This window comes from Daucus carota, chromosome 4, assembly GCF_001625215.2.
Source record: "Daucus carota subsp. sativus chromosome 4, DH1 v3.0, whole genome shotgun sequence".
NCBI lineage: Eukaryota > Viridiplantae > Streptophyta > Magnoliopsida > Apiales > Apiaceae > Daucus > Daucus carota.
The window spans coordinates 45009033-45031265 of record NC_030384.2 but is presented as its reverse complement, the minus strand read 5'-3'; the positions used below and the strand labels follow the sequence as shown (position 1 = coordinate 45031265).

The window sequence follows — 22233 nt, the reverse complement described above, 5'->3', positions numbered from 1 at the left end:
GAACCGCCTGATGAAAAGGCCAGTTCCTGAGCCCTTATCTGTGACCTTACAAATCACCTGTATATGTTGCTTTTGGCTCTAGTTGTGGCGTGCAAGTATAGAGTAGAAAGTTTATTCTTAAAAAGCTGACATATGAGCATGTATTAAAGATCAAGCTTTTAGTTAGTTCATTCCTCACAGATACACATGCGTTGCCTTCTTGAATAGAAAAAAAGCTCATTCCAGAACAAATATTTCACCTGAAACGCTGCACAGCTGCAGATAAACTTCCTAGATTTACCAGAATTCCATGAAAACTATTAAGGTACATATATGACACTGGAACAAACAACTCTACTTCTTATCCCCGTTGCATGCGGTGGTTGAGCTCTTGTACCCCTTTGCGGGAGGTCGAGAGTGCGTGTGTTATCAATTAGCAAAATAAATAAATAAATAAAGAAAGTCCAGCAGATTGACAAGATATCAGGGGGTGTGTAACAAAGATCTGCACTTTTTTTCGAAACAACGATCTCTGTCGGTATCTGTTTACATTCGGAAGTATGATATACAGATTCGAAAAGGGTTTAACCTAAATATGGTAACTCTGGCAGAAAGGTTACAACTTCCAATCTTGAAAGAATCATAAGAAACCCGAATGCTTCTCTTTTCAAGGAGGGATGAATTCTTCTCATGTTTCATTTTCATTCTCTGTCTGAACCAGATGATCGGGGCTGCTACGACTTGGAGCTCGGCTACAGAGAATCTGCCCTTCAATATAAACCCCGTTCGCCATTTCCAAATTATATATCCTGATGCTGTAAATTTCATTCAGTTGTTTCGCCATCATGCATTTCAAAAGCGATTCCACCATGGTTTTGGCTGTGGTGGTTCCTTTGGGCCATCGATGTTGGACTCAGGAGGTTCTCTTTTATTAGACGCTTCTTCATCTTGTTGTTCTGAGTGATCGTCTTTAATTGACCTTGATGACTCCGAGCCAGTCTTGTCTGGCTCTGAACTTTTTTGTCGCAGTTCATGTTCAGAAGAATCATCCTTAGTTTCATTTGGTGACTTATCAAGAGTTGTTTGAGGGGATATCTCTGACTCACCAGATCCGTCGTCTGCATGTTTATCTTCCCCATGACGGGGTTCTCTATCTTTGACAGTTCCCGACTGAACAGACATGTCAGGAATCTTCTCTCCTGCATCTCGACTTGGCACTTCTTCTGACTCAGCAGGTCCGGAGTCAGTTTTTTCACTAATTAATATAGTATCAGAATTTCCAACAGATGGTATGTTATCCTCTGAACGTGGTCGATCTGAAGTTGCTTCTCTTTCTGAAATCTCAGACTGCCTAGATGCAGCGTCGGAGGTTGTAGGTTTGCCATGTTGCGCTTCTTCAACAGGTTCTTGTACTTCTGAGGCATTCCCAGAATCCTGAAAAAAAACAACCTTAAAACATATAAAATTGATACTCTTGACTAAACCATTAGGCCTACCAATGACATCAAGGAGTTTTCAATTTCAAACAAGTAAAATAGTATATATAATAACAAACAGCTACAACACCCCAACTTAAAATCTGTACCATGAGAAGTAATTGATCAAAAATCAGACACAGTTTCCACAAAATATTCTGCAACTATATAATCTGAAAACACTTCCATTCTTAAACTTTATTTGGTGATTCAAACACTATACACTTCAATCTTTGCGACTCCTTCCCTTCCTCTAGTATTGGCTACCATTTCCATCTCCCTCCCGTTTCTCCAGGGACGGATTAGTTATGTGAAGAGTTCATATACTTAGATTAATCAGTTGATTAGTTTAAGTGCACTACACAAACTAAAACGAGAATTGGTCTACTTGCATGATTGATCCATAAAAAATGAATTATATACAAGCTTATTGCTTACCTGCAATATTTCATGTTTTACTGGAGAGCGTTCAACCACAGATTGATCTGGCAGAGGCAGCTCTTTATCTGATTGTATCGAAGTATTATTTTCAGAAGGAGATTGATGATGTGCAGAAATCAACTTCTCATCGGTTTCAGAAGCAGGAGTATCTTTCTCAGTGATCTGATTGCTGAGATCAGATTCATTGTCAGTAGCGGAAATTTTATGCTCAACTGAAACTGGTGGCGAGTTGGTTTCAACTATGTCCACCTGATGGTCAGAAAATAGAGAGGAGGAAGAATTGTGTGCATTGGGGCTTGAATCATAAACAGGACCTTTATGGGGAGTGCCATTCACTGACTGACTGGAGCTTTCGGCATCTGAGCTTTCCATAGTTGGCTTAAAATGTGATAATTGTTCACCTTCTTTTTCATTAAACTCATTTCCATGTTCTTCAGGCAATGATGTTGAGCTATTATCATCTGGTGTTACTACTTCATTAGCTTCACTTGTATCACCTTCCATATGGGTATCTGCAACAGACAATCTTGACACTTTTTCTTGAGAATTCTCAACATCTCCGAAATTGACTTTAATATCATCAGCTGTGGCATCTTTCTTGTCAGCTTCAGTTGAATTAACTGTATCTTCATCTTCAGAAGACTCGCTTCCATGGCCAACATCTTCAGAAGGATGCTCTGCGATAGTGGTCACCACTGGTTCTTGAGAATCATCTTCTTCAACAGGTACTTTATCTTCCAACTCTTCAACTGAGCCAAGTGACTCTGTTTCAGGTTCAGAACTCTCTTTGGATTCACTCAGCGTGCTCAATTTTCTATGGTGGATGTAACCTTGTCTGAGGTTGTAATCATGTCTGGGAGTCCCATGTAATGATATGCCAGCACTGAAAGTTTCATTTCTCCGCAACAAGGGGGGATCTTTTGGTTGAAGAGTGACAACATGTTCACAATCATCACCCAACAGATGATGCTTTTCTTCACCTGGATCATAAGAAAGTTCAAAAGGACTTCTCCGTCGTGCCATTATGGATGGTGCAGATTCAGGCATGTTCGAATTAAGATCAGCAGGAAGATTAAAGGGATTGTGCCTTGCTGTTGATATGTGTGCAACATTGAGAGGACGAACCATACCATCCAAGTCTATCAAGTCCCTTTCTGCCATCATCTTCATGCTTTTCCGTAAACTTCTAGTTGCAATCAGATTCTCTAGACGTTGGTTTCTTTCCAGATCAGAACTCCCCAGATTAATCACATTCTTATGATCATCATCTGTCCAGCTAACCGCAGATTTGACATCGTCATCATCATTATCTGCATAATCTTCCTCAAGGTCTGTAATTTCCAACTCTCCTCCTCCGTGGGTTTCCATATCTGTATCTATGTCATAACTGCTTTCACTAATTGTATTTGAGGAAATTTCCGAAGTGGCATCAGATACTTCAGGGGACATATGAGTAGGTAAAGGAGCATCTTCATCTAAAAGCGGGTGGAGCTCATCAGTGGGACTGATCTCTGCCATTGAATTGCCAGGAGAGATACTCACAGTTCTGTCAGACAATGTTCTTTCAGACCCTGAATCCGATATATTTTTATCTTCATCATCATCCTCCTCTTCATCCTCTTGCTTCAAATTTAGACCTGTAGGGCTATTCCCATCAAGTTTCTCAGAGGACTTATTCTGCGGTTGATCAGGGCTCTCCTCACGCGATTCTTGGATTCCCAGGCTTTCACTCTTACCTTCTTTCAGGTCAGTCAATTCATTATTCTTCTCAAAGACCTTATCAGGCAACTTTCTCTCTACATCACTTCCCTGCTTTTCAGTTTTAATCTCTCTAGACTTCTCATCAGCTAAAACTGCATTTTCACGACACAGATTATCATCTCTACCAGCATCACTAAATAAATTAGCAGTCGAACTTGCTTCTCCATCCAACTTCTCAACTACACCTCTTCTAATCTCCGGAAACGTCCCTACATTACCAAAGTTCTCATCTTTATTAACTACATTGCCAAAGTTCTCATCTTTCTTAACTACATTACCAAAGTTCTCATCTTTCTTAACTACATTACCATCTCTCTGAACCCCCATTTCAGAAAAAACATTCTCAGTACTCCATCTATCTTTTTTATCGACTACGGGTCTATTTGGTTTCCCATAACTCAAAAAAGTTCCAAGAACAACAGCAGTGGCTCCAAAAACAGGGGAAGCCGAAACCAAAAAAGAGAAAAAAAACGGAAAATATTTGTACAGAAAAATCATCCAACACACCATTCCCATGAGGAATGGATGCCTGCAAACTGATCTAAGACATGCTTTGATACAAAAGATCACACCTTTATGACCCTTCATTTCTCTCTATCCAAAAAGGATGCCTTTATCTCTGGCTCTAATATGTATTTGCAGGATGTGATGTTTCATAACAAGCAATGCACGTTGAAGCAATGCAATTCTATGCCATGCAAACAAAACAAATGCTTACAAATCTCAACTATACATACACAATGTGTTTCTCTGTTTCAATGATCAATGGCTTACTATTCACAATGTGTTTCTCTGTTTCACAACAACATGAATATCAATTGTAGAGATGAATGAAAGAAGAAAATCTCGTGCCCTAGTTTCCTCTCTCGTTTCAGTTTCTTGATGATCTTGATGTTTCAAATATAATAAAAACTTTGGGTTATGTTGTTTATTATTTAAATAATTAATGAAATGTTGTTATATATTTTTTCTAACATTTGGGACACTTGGGTGCATCCTGGCTTTTAAGATGGAACCTGGCCAAAAACTGATGCTGATTCCTATAGATTTTTAATAATGCATATATTTTAGTAGATAATTTTGTACTAAATATTACTTTACAATTAATTGTGATTATATTAAAATATTCACTGTTACTTGTAATCATATTGTTGGATGAGATGCATAAATGATACTCAAATTGCAAGGTAACAATTCATATTAATGTTCAATATTGGTATAATAGTTACATAAGGTGCTCAGAAGCAGTACTGGTTACAAAATATAATATTTCTAATGACTTGTATAAACAAAGTCAAATTTCAGATCTCTCTCTAATAGCTTGTCTGTTGCCATATGAAGTAAAACAGTTTCATTTTATCATGAAGTTATGCTTAGATCTGCCAGTAAGAGGATGATATATGTATGAACACTAAGCTGTAGATGCCGGTTCCATTGTCTGGACTTGCGGAGCTGTGACTTCCACCAGAGATAGATCAGGGGAGTAAGAACTGCCAGATCTTTCTCGAATTTCTCTGTATTCTTGACACAAGGCACACAGATGGCAAAAAAAGTGAGTTACAAAGTCTCCACATGGTGCTTCCTGCAATAGAAAAAAGAAAGAAAGGTGTTGTATTATCCAACAAGGATCAGAAAGTTACTCCAGAATCCAGATCTTATAAAGGAGTCGATCCCTATAATATTGACAACAAATGATGCTGACATAAGTGCCATACTCTAACCAATAGGAAGCAAAGATAAAAATACATTAAATATTTTAATTGATGCTATATCAAAGTAAGAAATTCCAACAAACATTACTATAATTTATGTGACCAGCACATAAAAGAAATGGGCAAGTAACTTTACCACCGTATATCAGTGCAAATATCAAGTATGCTATACCAATTTTTTTTTTAAATCCAAATTAAAGTTTCTCAAAGCTGAGCAGATAAGGCACAGTACAAGAGATATGCAGAAGGGCGAAAAAATTACAATAGTATGTTCTATTGTGCACCTTCGGAATCAAACTATTCAAGCCTGTGCAAAAAACTTGAAAATTTTAAAATCATTTAAGGGGTTATTCAAGGTCATATTAGTATTACCATCTTTCAGATCCATATTTATCACAGATCCATAACTCCAATTACTATCTATTAATTCCCAATGGCGTATTCTCACCACCATATCAAAAAGTGATAATCATCTACTTATATTATCATCCCTCGAATGGACATGAAAATTCTTAAGCTTGCGTAAAATTAATTAAGCAAAAGGTGCGGATTGTTTAAGCCTTTTTAGGGGTTTCAAGCACTTCAATTGTAAAAGAAACTAAGCTTTTAAAAAGAAGATGCTAAGGAGGTCAAATAGCCAATAACTATAGTCCAGTAATTAAGCACATGACCTGAACTCCGTTACAATGGAGGAGACGTGAAAGGAATCCAGGAGGGACCAAAATCACATGCTTAAAAACAAAGTAAAACAATTGGTTTGTATAACAAGAAGTATTTATCAAAAAATAGAGTCTGAAGAAACCATTATTCAAAGAGAAGTAGGATGTTTTTAGGTTTTTAATGTTGTCATTAGTTAAATATTTGGAGCACTTAAATTCATCCTTTAAAAATGGTAAATCTATTTGAGTATATTTGGTATTTGAAACAACTGACATGACAATAAAACATTAATAGTGAAAAAAACTTATAAATTTTGTACTAATTTATGTTCATATCCTAAACTTTATGACTTGCTAAAAGCCTAAAATGATTAAAAGTACTTTTAGGTGCATCTTTATTTAAGAAAAAAGAACTCTATACACTTTATCATGTCAGCGTACTTGGATGTTCACATGTAAGTGTAACTATTTGTAAATGAAAACAAGTACTAACTGTTTTCAATTTAACCACTAAATATAACATGCAATTTTTGTTGGACCATACAGCAATATACAAGAGAATAGAAACACAAGACTTTACATATACAAAGGGATGGGAGCACCCTCACGCTAAGATATCTCTTTGACCTAACAGAAGCATTCACGGAAAAAGGAAAAAAATGGCATACCTGCAAGTTATACCTGGTTCGCAGCTCCCTGCGATAGCCACAAGCGTAACATGCAATGAAACAGCCAGGTAAACCCAATAGAATTCCCTCGGTTAACAGGCAGAAAACAGTGTTGACCAGTGACCACAAAATAAGATGGGTCATGCATGATCCTGTTGCAGCTCCAGATCCCAAAAACTCTGCATTCTTTCCAAATAGAAAGCAAGGGCAGACAAGGCCTACACAACCTAATAAGAAATGGAAAAAAAAAATATTAGCAACAAACTTCATCTCCGTTACTTATCTACAATGAACACTTATAATCATACAGAAGTATAACATTTTAAGAGAAAATAATAAGAACGCGGGTAACGGTAACAATTTGGAACCAAGAAACAGAAAACTAATAGAATCTGCATCTGCAACCAATACAAAGGAACTTATAATACTTGCAGTTCAAAAATTTCAAGAAAATGGAAATTCAAACAACAAATGACCATTGTTAGACAGGTAGCAAAAGTGACATCAACAGGCCTTGTTATAATAGAATTGGGTTAAGATGCAAATTAGCAGATCTGTTACTTATTTACTCATGTCCAGATTGTTGCTAAAGTAATTTCATTGTCCGGCCAAGTTACTCATGAAACCATTAAATCTTTCTCATGTTTCTAACTCCTTTCTAAAAAAGCACTCAACTCTAAAAGAGTTTCCATATGCCCACTAATTTAACAATACAACTAAATAAAAGTTTATACTATGATACAGCCCCTGTTAATATCTCCATACAATTATTATGCTTGCTAGACATGTTGCAACAATACGAAACCTTTGGCTTATCAAGATATATTGCAGTAACAGTAAGTGCGCCATTCTCAGGTTTATAATATGTTTGGAGCAAATGCACTCTCACTGTAGACATAAGTGCATGTGTTTCCTTGATTTTCATTAAGCATATGAGCTATTGAGCATATATATGTCAAACTTCTCTCTGAATCTTCACTCACATGTAATTAGCAGTTAACTTGCTTGAAAAAACAAGGGAATAAGGTCTTTTAGACCCTACTTATGAGTGGGACGTACCGGGTATGTTTGCTTTGATTTCATATGAAAAAATGTTGCTCTGTCTATCATTATTTATCCCGACTCATCATCTCCAGTCCTAATTAGAATCCACCACTATCTTAAGCACTACATTTTTCATCTAACCATAAACAAAGTTCCATGAAATCATATGTGTGTGTGAAGGATAGAGCAAGTAAATGGACTACAGCTTCTGTGATCTGGACTTACTACATATTTACACAGATAAAGATATTGTTTGAAGAACTGTGAGCCTAAATTGCAATAAAATTTTCCTAAAATAAAAGGGATTTGCATGTGTTAAACCGATCCCGTTCTACAAATTTATTGATCTCTCTGCAAGTCGGCTGATATGATGAAGGTAATTCTGGAAGTTAAGACAAAGTTTTAAGAAGAAAATCTCCAATTAGCACACAATAACATCATCAGTCGATACCAAAAAGCTGCAGACAATTTATATGAAAGAATCTGTGTTTATCTAGTTCTATACACCACTCAAAATGCACCTTTCAACAAAAATATTTCCTTCTGATAAATCAAGGTCACAAGACAGAAAGTAGCGTACAGCTCTGCATATCATCGCAACAAGCACAGATTCCGGAAGACCACTGTACTGGTACATTACTCATGCGATCTTGAAGAGAACCCCCATCATTGCTCGGAGTAATGTCTACTGCGGGATCTGACTGGTCCAATGGAACATAAGGAGGCGGCATGTAACTGCTTTGGCTCCTCATCCTCCGCGAGATTTCTAATACTCAGACTTCCCAGCTTCGCTATTATCACCAAAACAGCATTCTATAACAGCCAAACATAACACATTAGGCAAAACATAGTGCTACTGTTTACAATTGCAGATAACAACGGAGTCAATCGAAGATTCCACATATCGATTTTTTTTTTTAATTTGTTTATTTCTTCGACAATAAATTGGGCTACAAATCTAAGCTCGCAACAAATTGTGTAGTGTAATTAGATACACGCAGATAAGGCAGTAGATGTGCAAAGATCTAGGGGGATTGAATTTGATAATTAAAATTTGAGGATATCACAGGGAGAGAGAGAGAGAGAGAGAGAGAGAGAGAGAGAGAGAGAGAGAGAGAGAGAGATTACCTAGAGCTGGGATGATAATTGGCGCCGGGAAAAGAAAGTTATGTCCGGCTTCGACTGCAAACAGTTTTAGCTAGAGTGTCAGCGAAGTAAATAAATAAATAAAACTAACGTTCCTTCTTTTCGTTTCTTTCGTTTCTTTTTGTCAGATCTCTTTTTGTGTGTTTTCTATATGCGGTGAATCTTAATTTTTTAAAAAAATCTGAAAAATATTTACTTTCAATTCCTAGATAGTAAATGTCGGTTGATTCAGATGACACGGCAATATACTTACAAATGCAAATAGAATTATTCACTAAATATATGATATATGATTATTAATTTCTCAACAAAGTTATTAATTTTTATGTTAGTAAATTATGGTGTGCTCGATTTCAAATTCGAAAAGTCAAATAATTGAAAAATATACGTTAAATAATATTATTGATTAAAATACACCCATGAATTAATATCTACTTCTTTCTGTCTCTCTGATTTTTATACACTGATTTTAACTGCTTGAAACGCATTTTAAGATGTACAAATTCATATTTCTTTTAGAAAATTCTTGTTTTATTAACATTTTAAATATTGAAATTTTATACATAAAATAAAAATTTAAATAGAGCAAACTATGTTTCACAAGAGACTTGAAATATGTGTCAAATTCCGTGACCACAATATAAACACTTGCCAACCACGTAGAAATAACTCACTCATCATCTATATTATATTATTATCCACAAGACCACAACAGAAACTGCAAACAGGAGAAATGCAACACTACTTAAGTGTATATACAATCCAGAAAATATTAACTGTAATCCAGGTCCATGAGTTGTTGTTGAGTCGCAAGAAGGTTTGGGAGTTTAATTCTTGGTCGATCAGAGGAGGCCACAGCACTGTAAGACTCAACTCCTTCAGGACAGAATACAATAAAAGCCACTTTGTTGTCAGTTTCCAAGTCCAAACTGTACATACGCTGCCTAGCACCATATCCTCCCAGAAGTTTATACGATTGCTCCGATTGATCCATCGCCAGACAATAATCCTCTATACCTGAACACACCAAATCCACTTTGGCTTTATTAATATCATCTCCTCTGGTAACAACGTGTCTAAAAGTTTAAAACTCAGATAATAAACTGCTCGTCGTACTAAATAGCTTATAAGGAGCATGTGGGGGGAAATGAACTTACAAGCAGCAAACTCTAGCTGAGTCTGATAAATGAATTCAAGAACAGCAGAAATCTCCTGCTCAAACTCATGAAATGGTCCGCTGTCCAAATTCATCTTCCGCAGCTTGCACACTCCCTCGCCCAACTCCATCATTGCTCCTTTATGATTCTGCTGACATCCGTACTAAGATAAGCACGAATGAATTGAAAGTATGGTGTAAAATGGATATAAATTGAGTCAATTACCTGGTTGAAGAGGTGATGGAAGCCTACGGCACACTGTAGGATTCCATGAACAAGTGTACGAACCGGGTCTTGGGATTTGTTCCAAAGAGATTCCAGAACATCATGGCACTTGTAGTAGTCCCGTTCGTTGAACAGCAGTACAGCTTCATCGAAGCTGCAACTCAAGGCATCATCCTCTTCGTCTTCACCGTAAGAGGAGTATCGATATGATGCTGTTCTGTGACTTTGCCTGACTGGATTTTGAGTAGACAGAGAAGATAACAAGTAGTTTAAAGGAGGACAACTACTTAAAGTCACACGAGAAGAAGAAAAAGTTGCAGCGAGGAATAAGAGAGGGGAACTAAGCAGCCATGGTGGCCTGGTTATTGACATACTTTCTGTGGTGGACGTTGAATTAGAAATTCTGTGTTACAGGACTATTCACTATTTAACCAGAAGAAATTTATAACTTCCTTTTAGTTGAGCGCCTCTGTTTACTATAAGTTTAACCAATTATATATAATATATCGGTATTAAAGAAAGATTATCTAAATTGTGAGAACTGGTAAAAATTAATAAAATCTGTTAAACACATTCATGCTAAGTACTAAAGTGTGTTCTCTGGTAGGGAAGTCTTATCCAAGGGGTTGAGTCAAGGCCACCAAACATGTTTTGAGTAAATACAGATAATTCAAAGGTGGAGTGTGCCTACTTGATCCAATCATCATAAACCTTAGAAATCCTTAGTTCACAGCCAGATAATGAGTATTCACAAATACCCTTCTGCATTAGCAAACTGTGTGCATAACATGCCAATGATTTCTTCTTCAAAATTCCGAAGGATAAGACATACACAGACGAATACAGCAAGACCGATCTTGGTAACAATTTCAACCCCACAATGACAGAAAAAGGAACCATCCAATTCAAGCTGACCTTTTCAAAGAAACATGCTTGTGCGGTGAGATCAGTAGTTGGGTGTAATGCCGTTTCAATTGATAGATACACCAGAGGTTGCAGTCACCACACAAAAACAACATCAAGAGGTTTACACCAATATCATAAGCAATCAAACTGCCCTAAAACCAAAAATTTGCAGGTTTGAAAATTGGTGCACCGTCAGGGAGTATAGTAATATTGACTTTCACATGTTAGCATTACTATGTCAACTAGAAGAACCCCATTTACAAAAGAAGGGGTTTATATACCCTGCCAATAGTTGTCACTCAAAGAAAGTGAGGACTAATTAGTCCAGCGATCTCAAGGAAACCGACACGCTCATTCCCTTTAAAAATCTTCTTCAGCTTCTCATCACAAATAATTATCTTCTTGTTTTCAGGGTCCTGTAGGTTATTCTCCTTGATGTAAGTCCAGATGAACTTAATGACTTGGGTTCGAGCAATCTCTGGGACATGAACGAGAGCTTGCATTTCTGGAGAGACTGGGCGTGGCTTCGTTATACCCCTAAGCTCCCTCTTCTTTGTCTCTGGCCCTGGCATATCAGCAGCAACAACTCCACCCAAGTTGGCACAAGAAGCCTGAGAAATAAATGAAAAGCACTTAAGGCCGGTGAAGATTTAATGAGTCATCTAGCTGATTATTCAATAGAGGGGAAAGAATCCGAAAAAGATAGCCGATATGAGCTTTTTGGTTTGTAAAAGTGAGATCAAAGAAGAAAGCTCTTTAAAGGTAAGTGTGCAGTTTCAATATATTGCGTTCTTGCTAAATCTGTAAACCTAAACATATACCGCAGTTTGTAAAAAATGGTGCATTTGGTTAATTGCTACACTGAGTAACAGATTATCTGCATTCCAGGTAAACTATTATAATGTGAGATGCAAATCATCTTAAGTGAAAGAAGAATATACAAAAAAATGATAGTGAGCTTAAAACTGACAGTTGAGCATTTAAAAGTGAGTAAAACTAAACTCCAGCAATATTGGAAGATGCTCTTAGGAAACCCTCAAAGATTACAACTGATCAGAATCTAAACTTTAACTACCACTTCCTTCAGCATGTGATTAACACTCGGAATTTACAGACTAATTGCAAACAGTGATCATATATATAGTCAATTAACTTTTTCGTTCAATATTACAAACACAGTTTTTTGTTTATACCATCAATTCACTTGTACTAAAGAATTTGGTTACTATCAGGGTGGAGCAGTACAGAAAAAACCAGATTTGAAACTGCCAAATGAAGTAAATGAATCAGCACTAAACCTGCGAGGTAATTTGAGGTACAGAATCTTGCATTTCCTTCTTCAGCTTTGAAGGTGTGCTCTTTTTCCTCAACAAACGCTTCCTCCCAAGTTTTTTCCTTCGCATCCTGATCTTTTTTGAAAACTTCATCCTCATGTTCCGTTCAAGCTTCAACTGAAGCTTGGAATCCAAAGCAAGGTCCTCAGCACCGTCATCTTCACTCTCAGACAATACATAGGGACCGGCACTGTCATCATCACTGGATGCCTTGCCGATTACACAGTTCCGTCTTTCGACCACATCAAGCGCCTTAAGCCTCAATCCGCCAAATCTCGGGTTCAAAAAGACAAACTTCTTCCCCAGCCTGGAAGCTAACATAGGACACACAATCCAAATATATATCAAGATTAAGCACAAGTATAATTATGCGGAACGAGCCAATACACCAAGTGAAAATCATCGGGTAACAATTAAAACGCAGACAAGGTGCTTGACATAATGCCAAAGTAATCAAAAGATGTTCTCATCCAAAACACACTTGAGAAATCATAATGGTATTGGTTGCCTCAAACACTCTCAATTGCGTCGATGTATACAAAACAAGACGGGTGCGCGAGTGTGATCGATTATTCAAAAAATATAATACTATAATTCTCGACATGTACAGCCGACCGTTAAAGAAATACGGAATATTAGTTCTTGAATTGTCGGATTTTAATTTGTCTCGAGTCGGAATACGTAAATTAATAAATATATAAACGGATAAATAAACAAGTGAAAGAGATAGTAAATGTGCTCATACAGGGAACGGAACGAGTCGAGGAGTACAACGACGACGTAGAGATCGAAGAAACTTTGCTGCACATTTCGCTCTCTTTCAATTTTGCACACTCAAGAGATGAACTTGTTTAATTTATTCTCTTTGATTTTTGAGTGTTTCACTTTCTAGTGTTGTTGACCTTTTGCTGAAACATACCCGGAGTTAACAAGATGTTGTAAAATATGAGGTATAGTTTGTTATTTTGACTTTACTGCCCTCTGTTGAATACTTTAACTCTTTAAGTCCTGCTAAAAGACATGCCTACATGGTAACATGGTATAATATAATGCTTAATTAGAATTCTAAGAATTATTTTACAATAGATCTTTTGGTTCAGTGTTGCTTAAAATTTGAAATTGTGATTTTCGAACAAATTGTGTGATGTGAAGCCTGATGAACAAGATTTTTCGCGGAATATGATTAATTTACTTTATTGATATTGGAGCATAAATAAATAGTTACAGCGAAGAACAGTTACAGTAATGTATATTCTTATATTGATGATCTGTAGAAAGAATCATCTCCTTCGGTCCATGGAGATATAGTAGATGCCGTTAACAAATCAATTGAGGTAAATGAATGTGGGGAGAGAACAACATCCATGTTCCTGTCTGCATTCTCCAGGTCTAGTTTTACAGGTGCCACCTGAGCAAATAGAAATTTAAAAGAATTACACTTCACAGATTACATATTTAACTGATAATGTTAACTGTGTGTAATGGTGATTAGCAATATGAATATACGATATGAAAGGACTTTTAGGAACCTTATTTGGTTGAGCAAATGAATTCTCGTCCATCAAATTAGTAGAGGTGAGTACAGTCTTTTTAGAACTAGCTGCTGACTTTGAATTTAGATCGAGCCCCTGGACTGAAATCTTTAGGTTCACTGGACTGTTTCCAAAGTTCACAAGCTGGAAAAGAACAAAGTGGAGTTGATAGTAAGGCATTATAAGCAGATGTAATATCAAAAACTTTTGTCAGCTCCGGATTCTTAGGTCTGTTATTTACAAAGACCGATACAACAAACAACCTGGACTAAAGTCAGATTGCTCTGTCATGATATTAATGAAAAATGAAAATTTTAGATGATCAGGTCTGATCTCAATCAACATGGAATGTTTGCAGAAGGGTACTGACAAAATGTAAAATGCAAATACCTTTAATCTTAAGTAGTGTTTGTCATCCTCCGTGTTTTTCCAGATGATTGCAGAAGCTATGAGTGAAGCTGATGAATCAGATCGGAGTGTCGAATTTAGAAGGGTTGCGCCATTTGACTCTTTAAAAAAATGTTGCATCCAGTAACTAGGAGTTCCATAGGCTTGTGCGGAATTAAAGACGATAGCATCCGGATTCCACCTTCATAAAATACTTTAATTATTAGAATGACCATGAAACTTAACTATATTACTTGATACATAATATGTTTTTGCTGAACAAGAAGCAAAGTGTACCTCCTATCATTGACATTGACAAACAGGGGAGCATAGCTTGCCATTTCAACAACATCACTGCAATGGCAGACCCAGTACCGAAATACTCAGTAAAAAAAACTAAAGCTTATTGAAATTCAAGATTTAAGAATCTACAATGGTGCTGCAAACTGAAGATCCAAGTATCAGGAAAGAATATAATATGAATGTAATCAGCTTAACAAATTTAATCCTCTTGAAGGTCATATCAAAAAGATTCGTCAGATGACATGATTAGTTAGCTTCGGTATGAAGAAATAAACCAGGATCAGAAAATCACTCCTCGTCATGGTATGGGATACACTAAGGTGGGCACCTTTGAGTTTTTCTAATAGCGCCTCTGAGTTTTTTATTATTGTTTTTTTTATTTAAATGTGTCTGCTTAAAAACTCGTGTTCGGCAGGCAGCTTGCATGAGACATAGTCCGAATTGGTTGAGTTGATTATATGTGTAGATATATCCAGGCCATGTATTAGTTTAACATATAAGCAGCTCACTTTTCCGGGAGACTATATGAAATTTTAAGTTATATTAGCATCTTAATTTAATCTATATATTCCAATTCCCAAGTTTTGGAAAGTACACAGAAAAAGAAACTATATGTGTTACTATTTCCAGAACTCTTATAATGTTAAGCATTAAGGAGGGTTATATTATAATAAATTTTATCATATAAAATTGCAAAGCACAGAATGAAGTTGGTATCCAAAAACCTGTTCTTCTCAATCCCAATAAGGAATCCAGCTTCTGCCAGTGATGCCAACAAACTTCCTTGTCCAGCATCTTTTCCGGTCACAGCATACTCACTCACAAATGCCTGCAATCATATATTGACAAAGATGCTTCAGATGCAAAGTTTTATGACACAGAATTTAGAAAGCAAGCAACATAGGCACCCAACTGCAAATCATAAACACGTATGCATTATTACCTTTGGGCCGCTCCGTGATGAATGATCAAAAGCATTAGCCCGTGAAAACACATTGTTTGCATCACTATAAATCTGATCACAGGATCCAACAGGAACATATTAGTGTTATTAAACATACATTCAACAAGTGGGTCAACATACCAGTGGCTCAATATGATGGCACTATCAATGTAGTAAACATAGGAAACTATTGCGAGGTAAAAATCTCACATGATAATCATACATATCAGCTGGATGATCCAATTTCGTAGAAGATCCGTCACAGTTGGAGATCATTTTAATGTCGGGATAAGCTAGTTTAATGGCATTGTAAAACTTGAGGTAATTTCCTGACAAGAAGATAAAGAAAACCCCTCGATCACACATATATATCTTGCATCCCATTTGTAAAAAATATGTTTTCTGTGGATTGAATTGCTAAGTTTCACCATTCAGATTTTTACTGCTAGGATACCATTCAACATAATATGGGGAAAAAAGGCGTACACAAAATGTCAACGTTATAATAATCTTTAAGTCAAAAGTTCAAAAAAAATGCAATGCATGAAACAAAAAGCATACCACGGTAGTACTTCTTGCCACAGTCCTCATTTCCGATAGCAACATATTTCAAGTCAAAAGGTGCTGGATGTCCCATTGCAGCTCGGACAGAACCCCAGGTTGTACTCGCATCACCTTTAGCAAACTCAAGACCATCAAGTATTTCCTGACAACATATGTTGTCATTACCACCACAAGGACTAATTAAAGTTTGCAAAATATTGAGTTGTTTCAATAGTTCTAACTCGATTACTATAATGATAAGTTTATTTTCTGTCTATGTGGTCAAAGATGTATAAAACAGAAACATGATACTAATACAAGATAGTTTAATCATACCACCTTAATTAAAGATTAGGACAAGGACTGTAGTCAACTATTGTAAATCAGACTAATTACACGGAGTCTGTATGAAGTTGTAAGTCCACATCCTTTATGGATCGCACTAATTTACTGAAGTATAAAGCAATAAAGCATCTAGTTAAAGTTTGCTGGAACTTGGATGGATCAGGCAGAGGCAGGAGACTTACTTGAATAAAAGGTGAAATGTTGGATGTCTCAACTTCGTCCTGATGGCTAATTCCTGTGGATTGATAAAGGCACCATAAATGAAGGAGAAATACAAACACAGTTTACACATTAAGATATACTTTTTTAATGGTGAAAGAATATGCAAACTACCATTGTTAAATACCCATATTGGTTCAGCACCCAAGTCTTCAGCCAGCTACAAAAAATATATATTATAAAAATTGACCCCAGGCGAATATATTTTTCAACCAACTAACATTAGGCATTAACCAAAGGTAATATGATGGAACCTGAAAGAACTCCAAGTGCCCAAGTCCATCATCAGTCCAATAGTTCCAAACATCACCAAAGTGTCCAGGCCTCTCTGCCCATGGACCTACAGTATCTTTCCAGCGAAAAGCATTTCTTAACCATTCACCTTCCACGAAACAACCACCTGAAGGAATGCAAATTGAAATTTATACACAGTCTATATGCAAATGCTCGCATTACATTCTACAGAAAACACGAAACGGCAAGGAAATGTCAAAGAAAACATGAAAAGGCAGATCATGTAAAATGTATAATCACCTGGAAATCTGATAAAACCTGGTTTCATGTCTGCTACCATTTTGAAAAGATCATTTCGGAAACCATGTCCCTGTGCAGAAAAAAGGGTTGTCAAATATTATTATATAAGGCCTTTTAGTGTGATATAACTTTCTGTGACCATTAATTGGATGGTATTTATTTAAATGATCACATACCTTGTATGTGTCCAATGGCATTAATGACACTTGATCAAACCATATAACTCCTTTCTGGGTGGTTGTCAACTGCAATCTTGAATTATGATTCGTTGCTTTTGCTTCTAATAATACCTCCAACTTTGTCCAATTTGAGACATCAGAAGCTCTGCAAAAAATAGCAACTTAGTCCTATGCTAGAGTTTATATCATTCTTGGATATGCAAAACCATTTGAAATGATTATGTACGCACAAAATTTTAGCTGAAGCCAGTGTCTGTGATCCAGTTGAGTCGGTTAGAGATGCAGATACATTAATTGCATTCAAGGAACGGACATGCAGAACCAGTTTATAGTTCTTCCCTTCTTCAATATTCTGCATGATAAAAGGGTCAGAAATTTAGAATGGCAAAGAATTTAGTCAGTTCACATAGAAAAATTGCAGTGACTTGTAAGAACACATCACAAAGAATCAAAGGTTGGTCCTTGCTAAATGTAGTACGATGCATACTTGGAATCAGTTAAGAATTCATTAACATGTCTCAAAAAGATGGTTCTGCTCATATAACAATTGAAAATAAAACCAGTATACGAAAGGCTCGATTGAAATAAGTAAGACATGGTTTAACCCATATTTCCAAAGACAGAAGGGACTCAAGATACCCCATTGACGTTTACTAATATGCCAAACAAAACTCACTGTCAAGATTAAGGAATTACCATCCCCCAGAATCCTGGATTATATATACCAACTCCACCAGTAGGACAGATTTTAGGACCTTCGCTGTCACAAAGTACCTCCATATGAAGTGCAATTTTATTACGATCAAAACATGATGAGCGATCTGTTGATAGAATAACAGATGAATCATCCCCAATTTTAGACCAAGGATCAATATTTGAGGGGATGTTTTGGCCCCCAGCTTCAAAACCTGTGATCCAGATTCTATTAGTATGATCCAACTTTAAATTAATCACAATATGTATAGATATACGAAGTACTGGAAGTATATTTCTGAAGTCTGAAATAAATTTTAACTTTAACTGCTAATGATTTCTCCAGGACATTAATGGGAAAATGAGAAAGAGCTGCATAATATGTGATAATACTAAAGCATAGAACAAATAATTGTGCAAAAATGTGAACCTGACCATATAGATACATGTAATGTGTAGTTCATTATTAAAGTTATCTGCCTGCTATGATGTTTGTCCAAACAGGATTTACTAGGAGGTATGGTATTAATGTTGGGGTTCCTCAACATGATCATTCACAAAAAAATATGTAGTTTGGCTTTATATTTGGTGATAGCGAATCAAACCTGATTCAGGGAATATATTTTTGTTGTCAAGGATAGACACCTTTAAGCAACTAACTTAATCAAATTGTGTAATGCTTCCTCACACAAGATAATTTTGAAACCAATAAGTAACCAGAGAAACAGCCGTAAGATGCAGTGCGTTTGATAAATTTGAATTTGGTCAAGAGAATCTGGTGATACCTCTATTGCTTACAAGCTCTGCCCACAGGCCGCCCTCCCCAGCATGATTGATCTCCTGCAAGAAAAAACAGGGGAATGCCATTTTCAAAAACTAACACTGTGGAAGGCCAACATGTGAAAGCACAATTACGTAGAAACATATATATTCCATTTAGTAGTGCATATACGAAAAAAAAGGTAGCAATTCCATACAAAAAGCCAAAAGCCTTCTTCGCTAAGAGTAACCAGCCCACACACAATCTTAAGGTGTTAGCAAGAGGCCTTGAAAGGATCATATTAATAACAATTTTAATAATCCATTTATAGGATAAGATCTAACCTTAATAACTGCAATAAATATTGGGTGGGTAGCTATCTGGTTTACAATGATGCATCCTAACAGAGGTCTTATAAGGATGGAATGACAAGAGCATGTTGACGAATATGTATATATAAGAGGACATCTGATTAATGGTACCCAGAAATACGATATCTTTAGGAACCTCTTGAACAACAAAATAAAATGCAGGGGATAGGAGAACTTGTTAGTGTGTAAAAAAAGTACCTCAAAGAATACACCAAAGAGACTTTGTGGTATCTGCCTCGCAGATACCTTAGAAGCATTTACAAATAATTGTGCAGTCACGTTTGCCTCTAAGCCAACCCCGCAACATTGATTCAAAGCGCACAATCCAATAAGAGTGCAAAGTAGAACGGTGAAAGAGGAGCCGCTGCTGGAACCCATTTCTTCCTCCTCACAGCATTCAGTGGCAGCACAGGCTTATATAGGCAAAAAGAATCAAGGTCATTTGAGTTCCACTATGATCAACTATCAGAAAAGTAGTAAAGCAAGAACAGAAAACAACCACCTAAATCATCAGAATTATGGAGACGATGATATAGTTTTACCAAGTTGGACCAGTTGAGTTTGATGCCAAACAATAAGTTACAAGAAATATATCATATTAAGATATACAATTTTCTGTCTCCGTGTGTGTGTGTGTTTGAGAGAGTGGAGGGGAGAGAGAGAGAGAGAGAGGGAGGGAGGGAGGGAGGGCGGGAGGGAGAGAGGGGAAGAGGGAGAGGAGAGAGAGAGAGAGAGAGAGACTTTTTAAAAATTACCTCACCCGGTCACAGACTCACATGATAGTATCATAAGAAACTCCATAGAACAAGACAAAAACAAAGTACAAAAATGCCATAAAAACCCAAAATCTCAGAAACAGAATAGCAATCAATAATAAAAGTAAAGAATCCAAACACACAGATAAACCCAAGTTCTGTTATCAAGAAATTACCTCAGAAACCAAGTAGCCAACTCTCCAAAACCCCAATTTAGTATGTGTGTCTCTGAGAGAGATAAATAAAGATAATGATAAGAAATATGAATATACAGAGAAGGGGTCAGAAGGGCATGTTTAAAAGCGGTGGAATATGGGCTCTATATATAGGTGATGATGTAATGGAGTGATGGGGGCAGTTGTGTAAACTACAAAGTGTTACTGTAAGAAGAAGATGATGACTCGTCTCTGTGTTATTGTTGTTGATGTTTGTGTGTGTGTTTTTTCACATATATACTTTGCTTTCACGTATGCTGCTTCTTGCACTTGCATTGAGGGGTTTTAGGAACTGCGGATTTGTTCCTTGAATGTGTCAACATGTAATGTGGAGCCCACTAGTGTTAATTTTATTTCTTTCTTTATTTTTGAAGATACTCATCCTCATTTCTATCTATCCACGTCTGTGTAACTATTGAACGATCATCCATTTCTACCTCACTCAACATTATGATACATTATGATATGTCTTAATATAAGTCATTCATATTTGTTAAATAAATTATTGATCTTCGATATGATATGATATATGACACACATGCTCATTTTAGATTTTTTTTCTATACAGCAACTTGATTTTACGAATATAATTATATTCGTCTTCAGTTAATTTTCATATTCAAAATAATTTATGATATTATTACGCTCTGTTATAACATGATAATTGATTGTTAACACGTATTCAAAATAAAGTAATGTGATACTTGAAAAAAAAATTATTGTATATTATATCTCGATCACGAAATCCTTATCTAGACTTTAAAAATAACATTAAAATTTAGAAGTCATATTATATGTATAAATATATATATATATATATATATATAATGTTTATATGTTAATTATGTCATCTAGTTCTGTTAAAATTTTCATTATTAATTTCTTACATTTCAGAATTCTTTTATAATAGCATATCTAATAATATAAAAAATAATCACCAAATATTTTCATCCACATTTTAAGATATAAATGTTAAAAATATTTGGCAATTTATCGATTTATTTTATCTTTTCACACGTTTTTTGTACATTTTTTTAGCTATTTATGTTCAATCTAATAAAAAACTGAATAAATATACTCCCTCCGTCCCCCTTAATTATTTACATTTCAGGGGACACACAGACCAAGACAATGTATAAAAAATGAGTAAAGTTATATGAAAAGTGGGTAAAGTGGTGGGACCTATCAATATTTAATAATAGATTTGAGATAGTGGAGGAAAGTAGTGGGTGTAATAGTAGTTTTTATTGTTAAATATGAGATAGTAGGGGAAGATAGTGGGTGTAATGATGGAAAAAACTTACTATTTAGGCCAACTCCAACCATAGATCCAAATTTGGATCACCAAATGATCCAAATTTGGGGCGGGATTTAAATCCTATTCCAACCATGTGATCCAAATATAGATCCAAATTCATCCATCCTTATAATATTCATATACTTTAATTTTAAATATTTTTAAAAATGATTAACTAATTTCATCATTAATTGTAATAATATAATTAACGAATAGACAAAGATAAAATATTACAAAATAATTCGAAAAAGTTAAAACGGCACATAAAAATAAATTAAAAATATTAAAATATTACATTAAAATACTAATTCTTAGAAAGTATATTTTTTCCGCAAATGCTCAATTAGTGCATTTCGAAGTCCAAGATGAACAATATTTGTCTTTGATTTTTCCTGTAGCGATTGTTAAATTGTTGAAATTTTATGTAAATTTTATTTATTTTGAAATTTTAAATTGTAATTAATCGTTGTTTTATTTATATTCTAATCTTAATTAATCTATTTTTAATGACATTAACAAAATCATCAAATAATAAAAGTAATAATATTTTAATGTTAAAAAGATTTGGATAGTGATCCAAATTTGGACAGTGATCCAAATCTGGACAAGTACTATTCATTGATCCAAATTTTGATCACTTTTTAATCCAC

At 35.7% G+C, this 22233-nt stretch overlaps 5 protein-coding genes across 7 annotated transcripts; all 5 read right to left on the bottom strand.

The window, feature by feature from the left end:
• Positions 1-130: 130 nt before the first annotated feature.
• On the bottom strand, positions 131-3983 carry LOC108217445 (uncharacterized). The gene is made up of 2 exons (XM_017390276.2): positions 1893-3983; positions 131-1413 (listed from the first exon to the last, which is right to left on the bottom strand). Exons 1-2 carry the CDS (start codon positions 3981-3983, stop codon positions 832-834), a joined length of 2673 nt encoding a protein of 890 aa, XP_017245765.1. The 3' UTR covers positions 131-831.
• An 853-nt stretch (positions 3984-4836) lies between these two features.
• LOC108216336 (protein PLANT CADMIUM RESISTANCE 10) lies at positions 4837-8997 on the bottom strand. 2 transcript variants are annotated; one of them, XM_017389076.2, is made up of 4 exons: positions 8868-8997; positions 8320-8552; positions 6696-6922; positions 4837-5238 (listed from the first exon to the last, which is right to left on the bottom strand). In XM_017389076.2, the coding sequence occupies exons 2-4, from the start codon at positions 8489-8491 to the stop codon at positions 5068-5070; spliced, it is 570 nt and encodes a 189-aa protein (XP_017244565.1). In that variant the 5' UTR covers positions 8492-8552; positions 8868-8997; the 3' UTR covers positions 4837-5067. The 2 variants fall into 2 exon arrangements, with proteins under 2 accessions (XP_017244565.1, XP_063948765.1); XM_064092695.1 differs by lacking the exon at positions 8868-8997 and having other exon boundaries at positions 6709-6922; positions 8261-8517.
• Positions 8998-9545: 548 nt separating this feature from the next.
• On the bottom strand, positions 9546-10744 carry LOC108218642 (uncharacterized). The gene is made up of 3 exons (XM_017391676.2): positions 10268-10744; positions 10043-10190; positions 9546-9902 (listed from the first exon to the last, which is right to left on the bottom strand). The coding sequence occupies exons 1-3, from the start codon at positions 10637-10639 to the stop codon at positions 9658-9660; spliced, it is 765 nt and encodes a 254-aa protein (XP_017247165.1). The 5' UTR covers positions 10640-10744; the 3' UTR covers positions 9546-9657.
• Positions 10745-11347: 603 nt separating this feature from the next.
• LOC108218643 (upstream activation factor subunit UAF30) lies at positions 11348-13414 on the bottom strand. Its single transcript, XM_017391677.2, has 3 exons — positions 13253-13414; positions 12472-12821; positions 11348-11784 (listed from the first exon to the last, which is right to left on the bottom strand). The coding sequence occupies exons 1-3, from the start codon at positions 13314-13316 to the stop codon at positions 11473-11475; spliced, it is 726 nt and encodes a 241-aa protein (XP_017247166.1). The 5' UTR covers positions 13317-13414; the 3' UTR covers positions 11348-11472.
• Positions 13415-13682: 268 nt separating this feature from the next.
• Positions 13683-20578, bottom strand: LOC108218641 (alpha-L-arabinofuranosidase 1). Of its 2 annotated transcripts, none has more exons than XM_017391675.2 (18): positions 20248-20578; positions 19515-19729; positions 18971-19025; positions 18189-18400; positions 17723-17844; positions 17490-17637; positions 17314-17383; positions 17034-17179; positions 16894-16939; positions 16743-16795; positions 16234-16378; positions 15883-16001; positions 15673-15744; positions 15455-15558; positions 14724-14780; positions 14430-14628; positions 14037-14183; positions 13683-13915 (listed from the first exon to the last, which is right to left on the bottom strand). In XM_017391675.2, the coding sequence occupies exons 2-18, from the start codon at positions 19692-19694 to the stop codon at positions 13763-13765; spliced, it is 2028 nt and encodes a 675-aa protein (XP_017247164.1). In that variant the 5' UTR covers positions 19695-19729; positions 20248-20578; the 3' UTR covers positions 13683-13762. The 2 variants fall into 2 exon arrangements, with proteins under 2 accessions (XP_017247164.1, XP_063947598.1); XM_064091528.1 differs by lacking the exon at positions 20248-20578 and adding an exon at positions 19819-20078.
• Between the last annotated feature and the right edge of the window lie 1655 nt (positions 20579-22233).

Bases quoted from the DNA above. Each gene is read 5' to 3' on its own strand.
- LOC108218641 (XM_017391675.2), bottom strand. From the start codon at position 19,694: ATGGGTTCCAGCAGCGGCTCCTCTTTCACCGTTCTACTTTGCACTCTT. The intron at 17,180-17,313 runs GTGATTATACAT...GCATTCCTTCAG, and splicing joins AGGTTTTATCAGATTTCCAG to GTGGTTGTTTCGTGGAAGGT. The intron at 14,629-14,723 runs GTACACTTTGCT...TATTTTATGAAG, and splicing joins GTCAATGTCAATGATAGGAG to GTGGAATCCGGATGCTATCG.
- LOC108218643 (XM_017391677.2), bottom strand. From the start codon at position 13,316: ATGTGCAGCAAAGTTTCTTCGATCTCTACGTCGTCGTTGTACTCCTCG. The intron at 12,822-13,252 runs GTATGAGCACAT...GTCCTATGTTAG, and splicing joins CTCGACTCGTTCCGTTCCCT to CTTCCAGGCTGGGGAAGAAG. The intron at 11,785-12,471 runs GTTTAGTGCTGA...TTTATTTCTCAG, and splicing joins TACCTCAAATTACCTCGCAG to GCTTCTTGTGCCAACTTGGG.
- LOC108217445 (XM_017390276.2), bottom strand. From the start codon at position 3,983: ATGGGGGTTCAGAGAGATGGTAATGTAGTTAAGAAAGATGAGAACTTT. The intron at 1,414-1,892 runs GTAAGCAATAAG...GTTTTTTTTCAG, and splicing joins TAAAACATGAAATATTGCAG to GATTCTGGGAATGCCTCAGA.
- LOC108218642 (XM_017391676.2), bottom strand. From the start codon at position 10,639: ATGTCAATAACCAGGCCACCATGGCTGCTTAGTTCCCCTCTCTTATTC. The intron at 10,191-10,267 runs GTAATTGACTCA...GGATGTCAGCAG, and splicing joins TCCATCACCTCTTCAACCAG to AATCATAAAGGAGCAATGAT. The intron at 9,903-10,042 runs GTAAGTTCATTT...TGGTGTGTTCAG, and splicing joins TCAGCTAGAGTTTGCTGCTT to GTATAGAGGATTATTGTCTG.
- LOC108216336 (XM_017389076.2), bottom strand. From the start codon at position 8,491: ATGAGGAGCCAAAGCAGTTACATGCCGCCTCCTTATGTTCCATTGGAC. The intron at 6,923-8,319 runs GTACGCTACTTT...ATTTCTTATTAG, and splicing joins TTGCGATGATATGCAGAGCT to GTTGTGTAGGCCTTGTCTGC. The intron at 5,239-6,695 runs GTATGCCATTTT...TTTCTATTGCAG, and splicing joins GAACCAGGTATAACTTGCAG to GAAGCACCATGTGGAGACTT.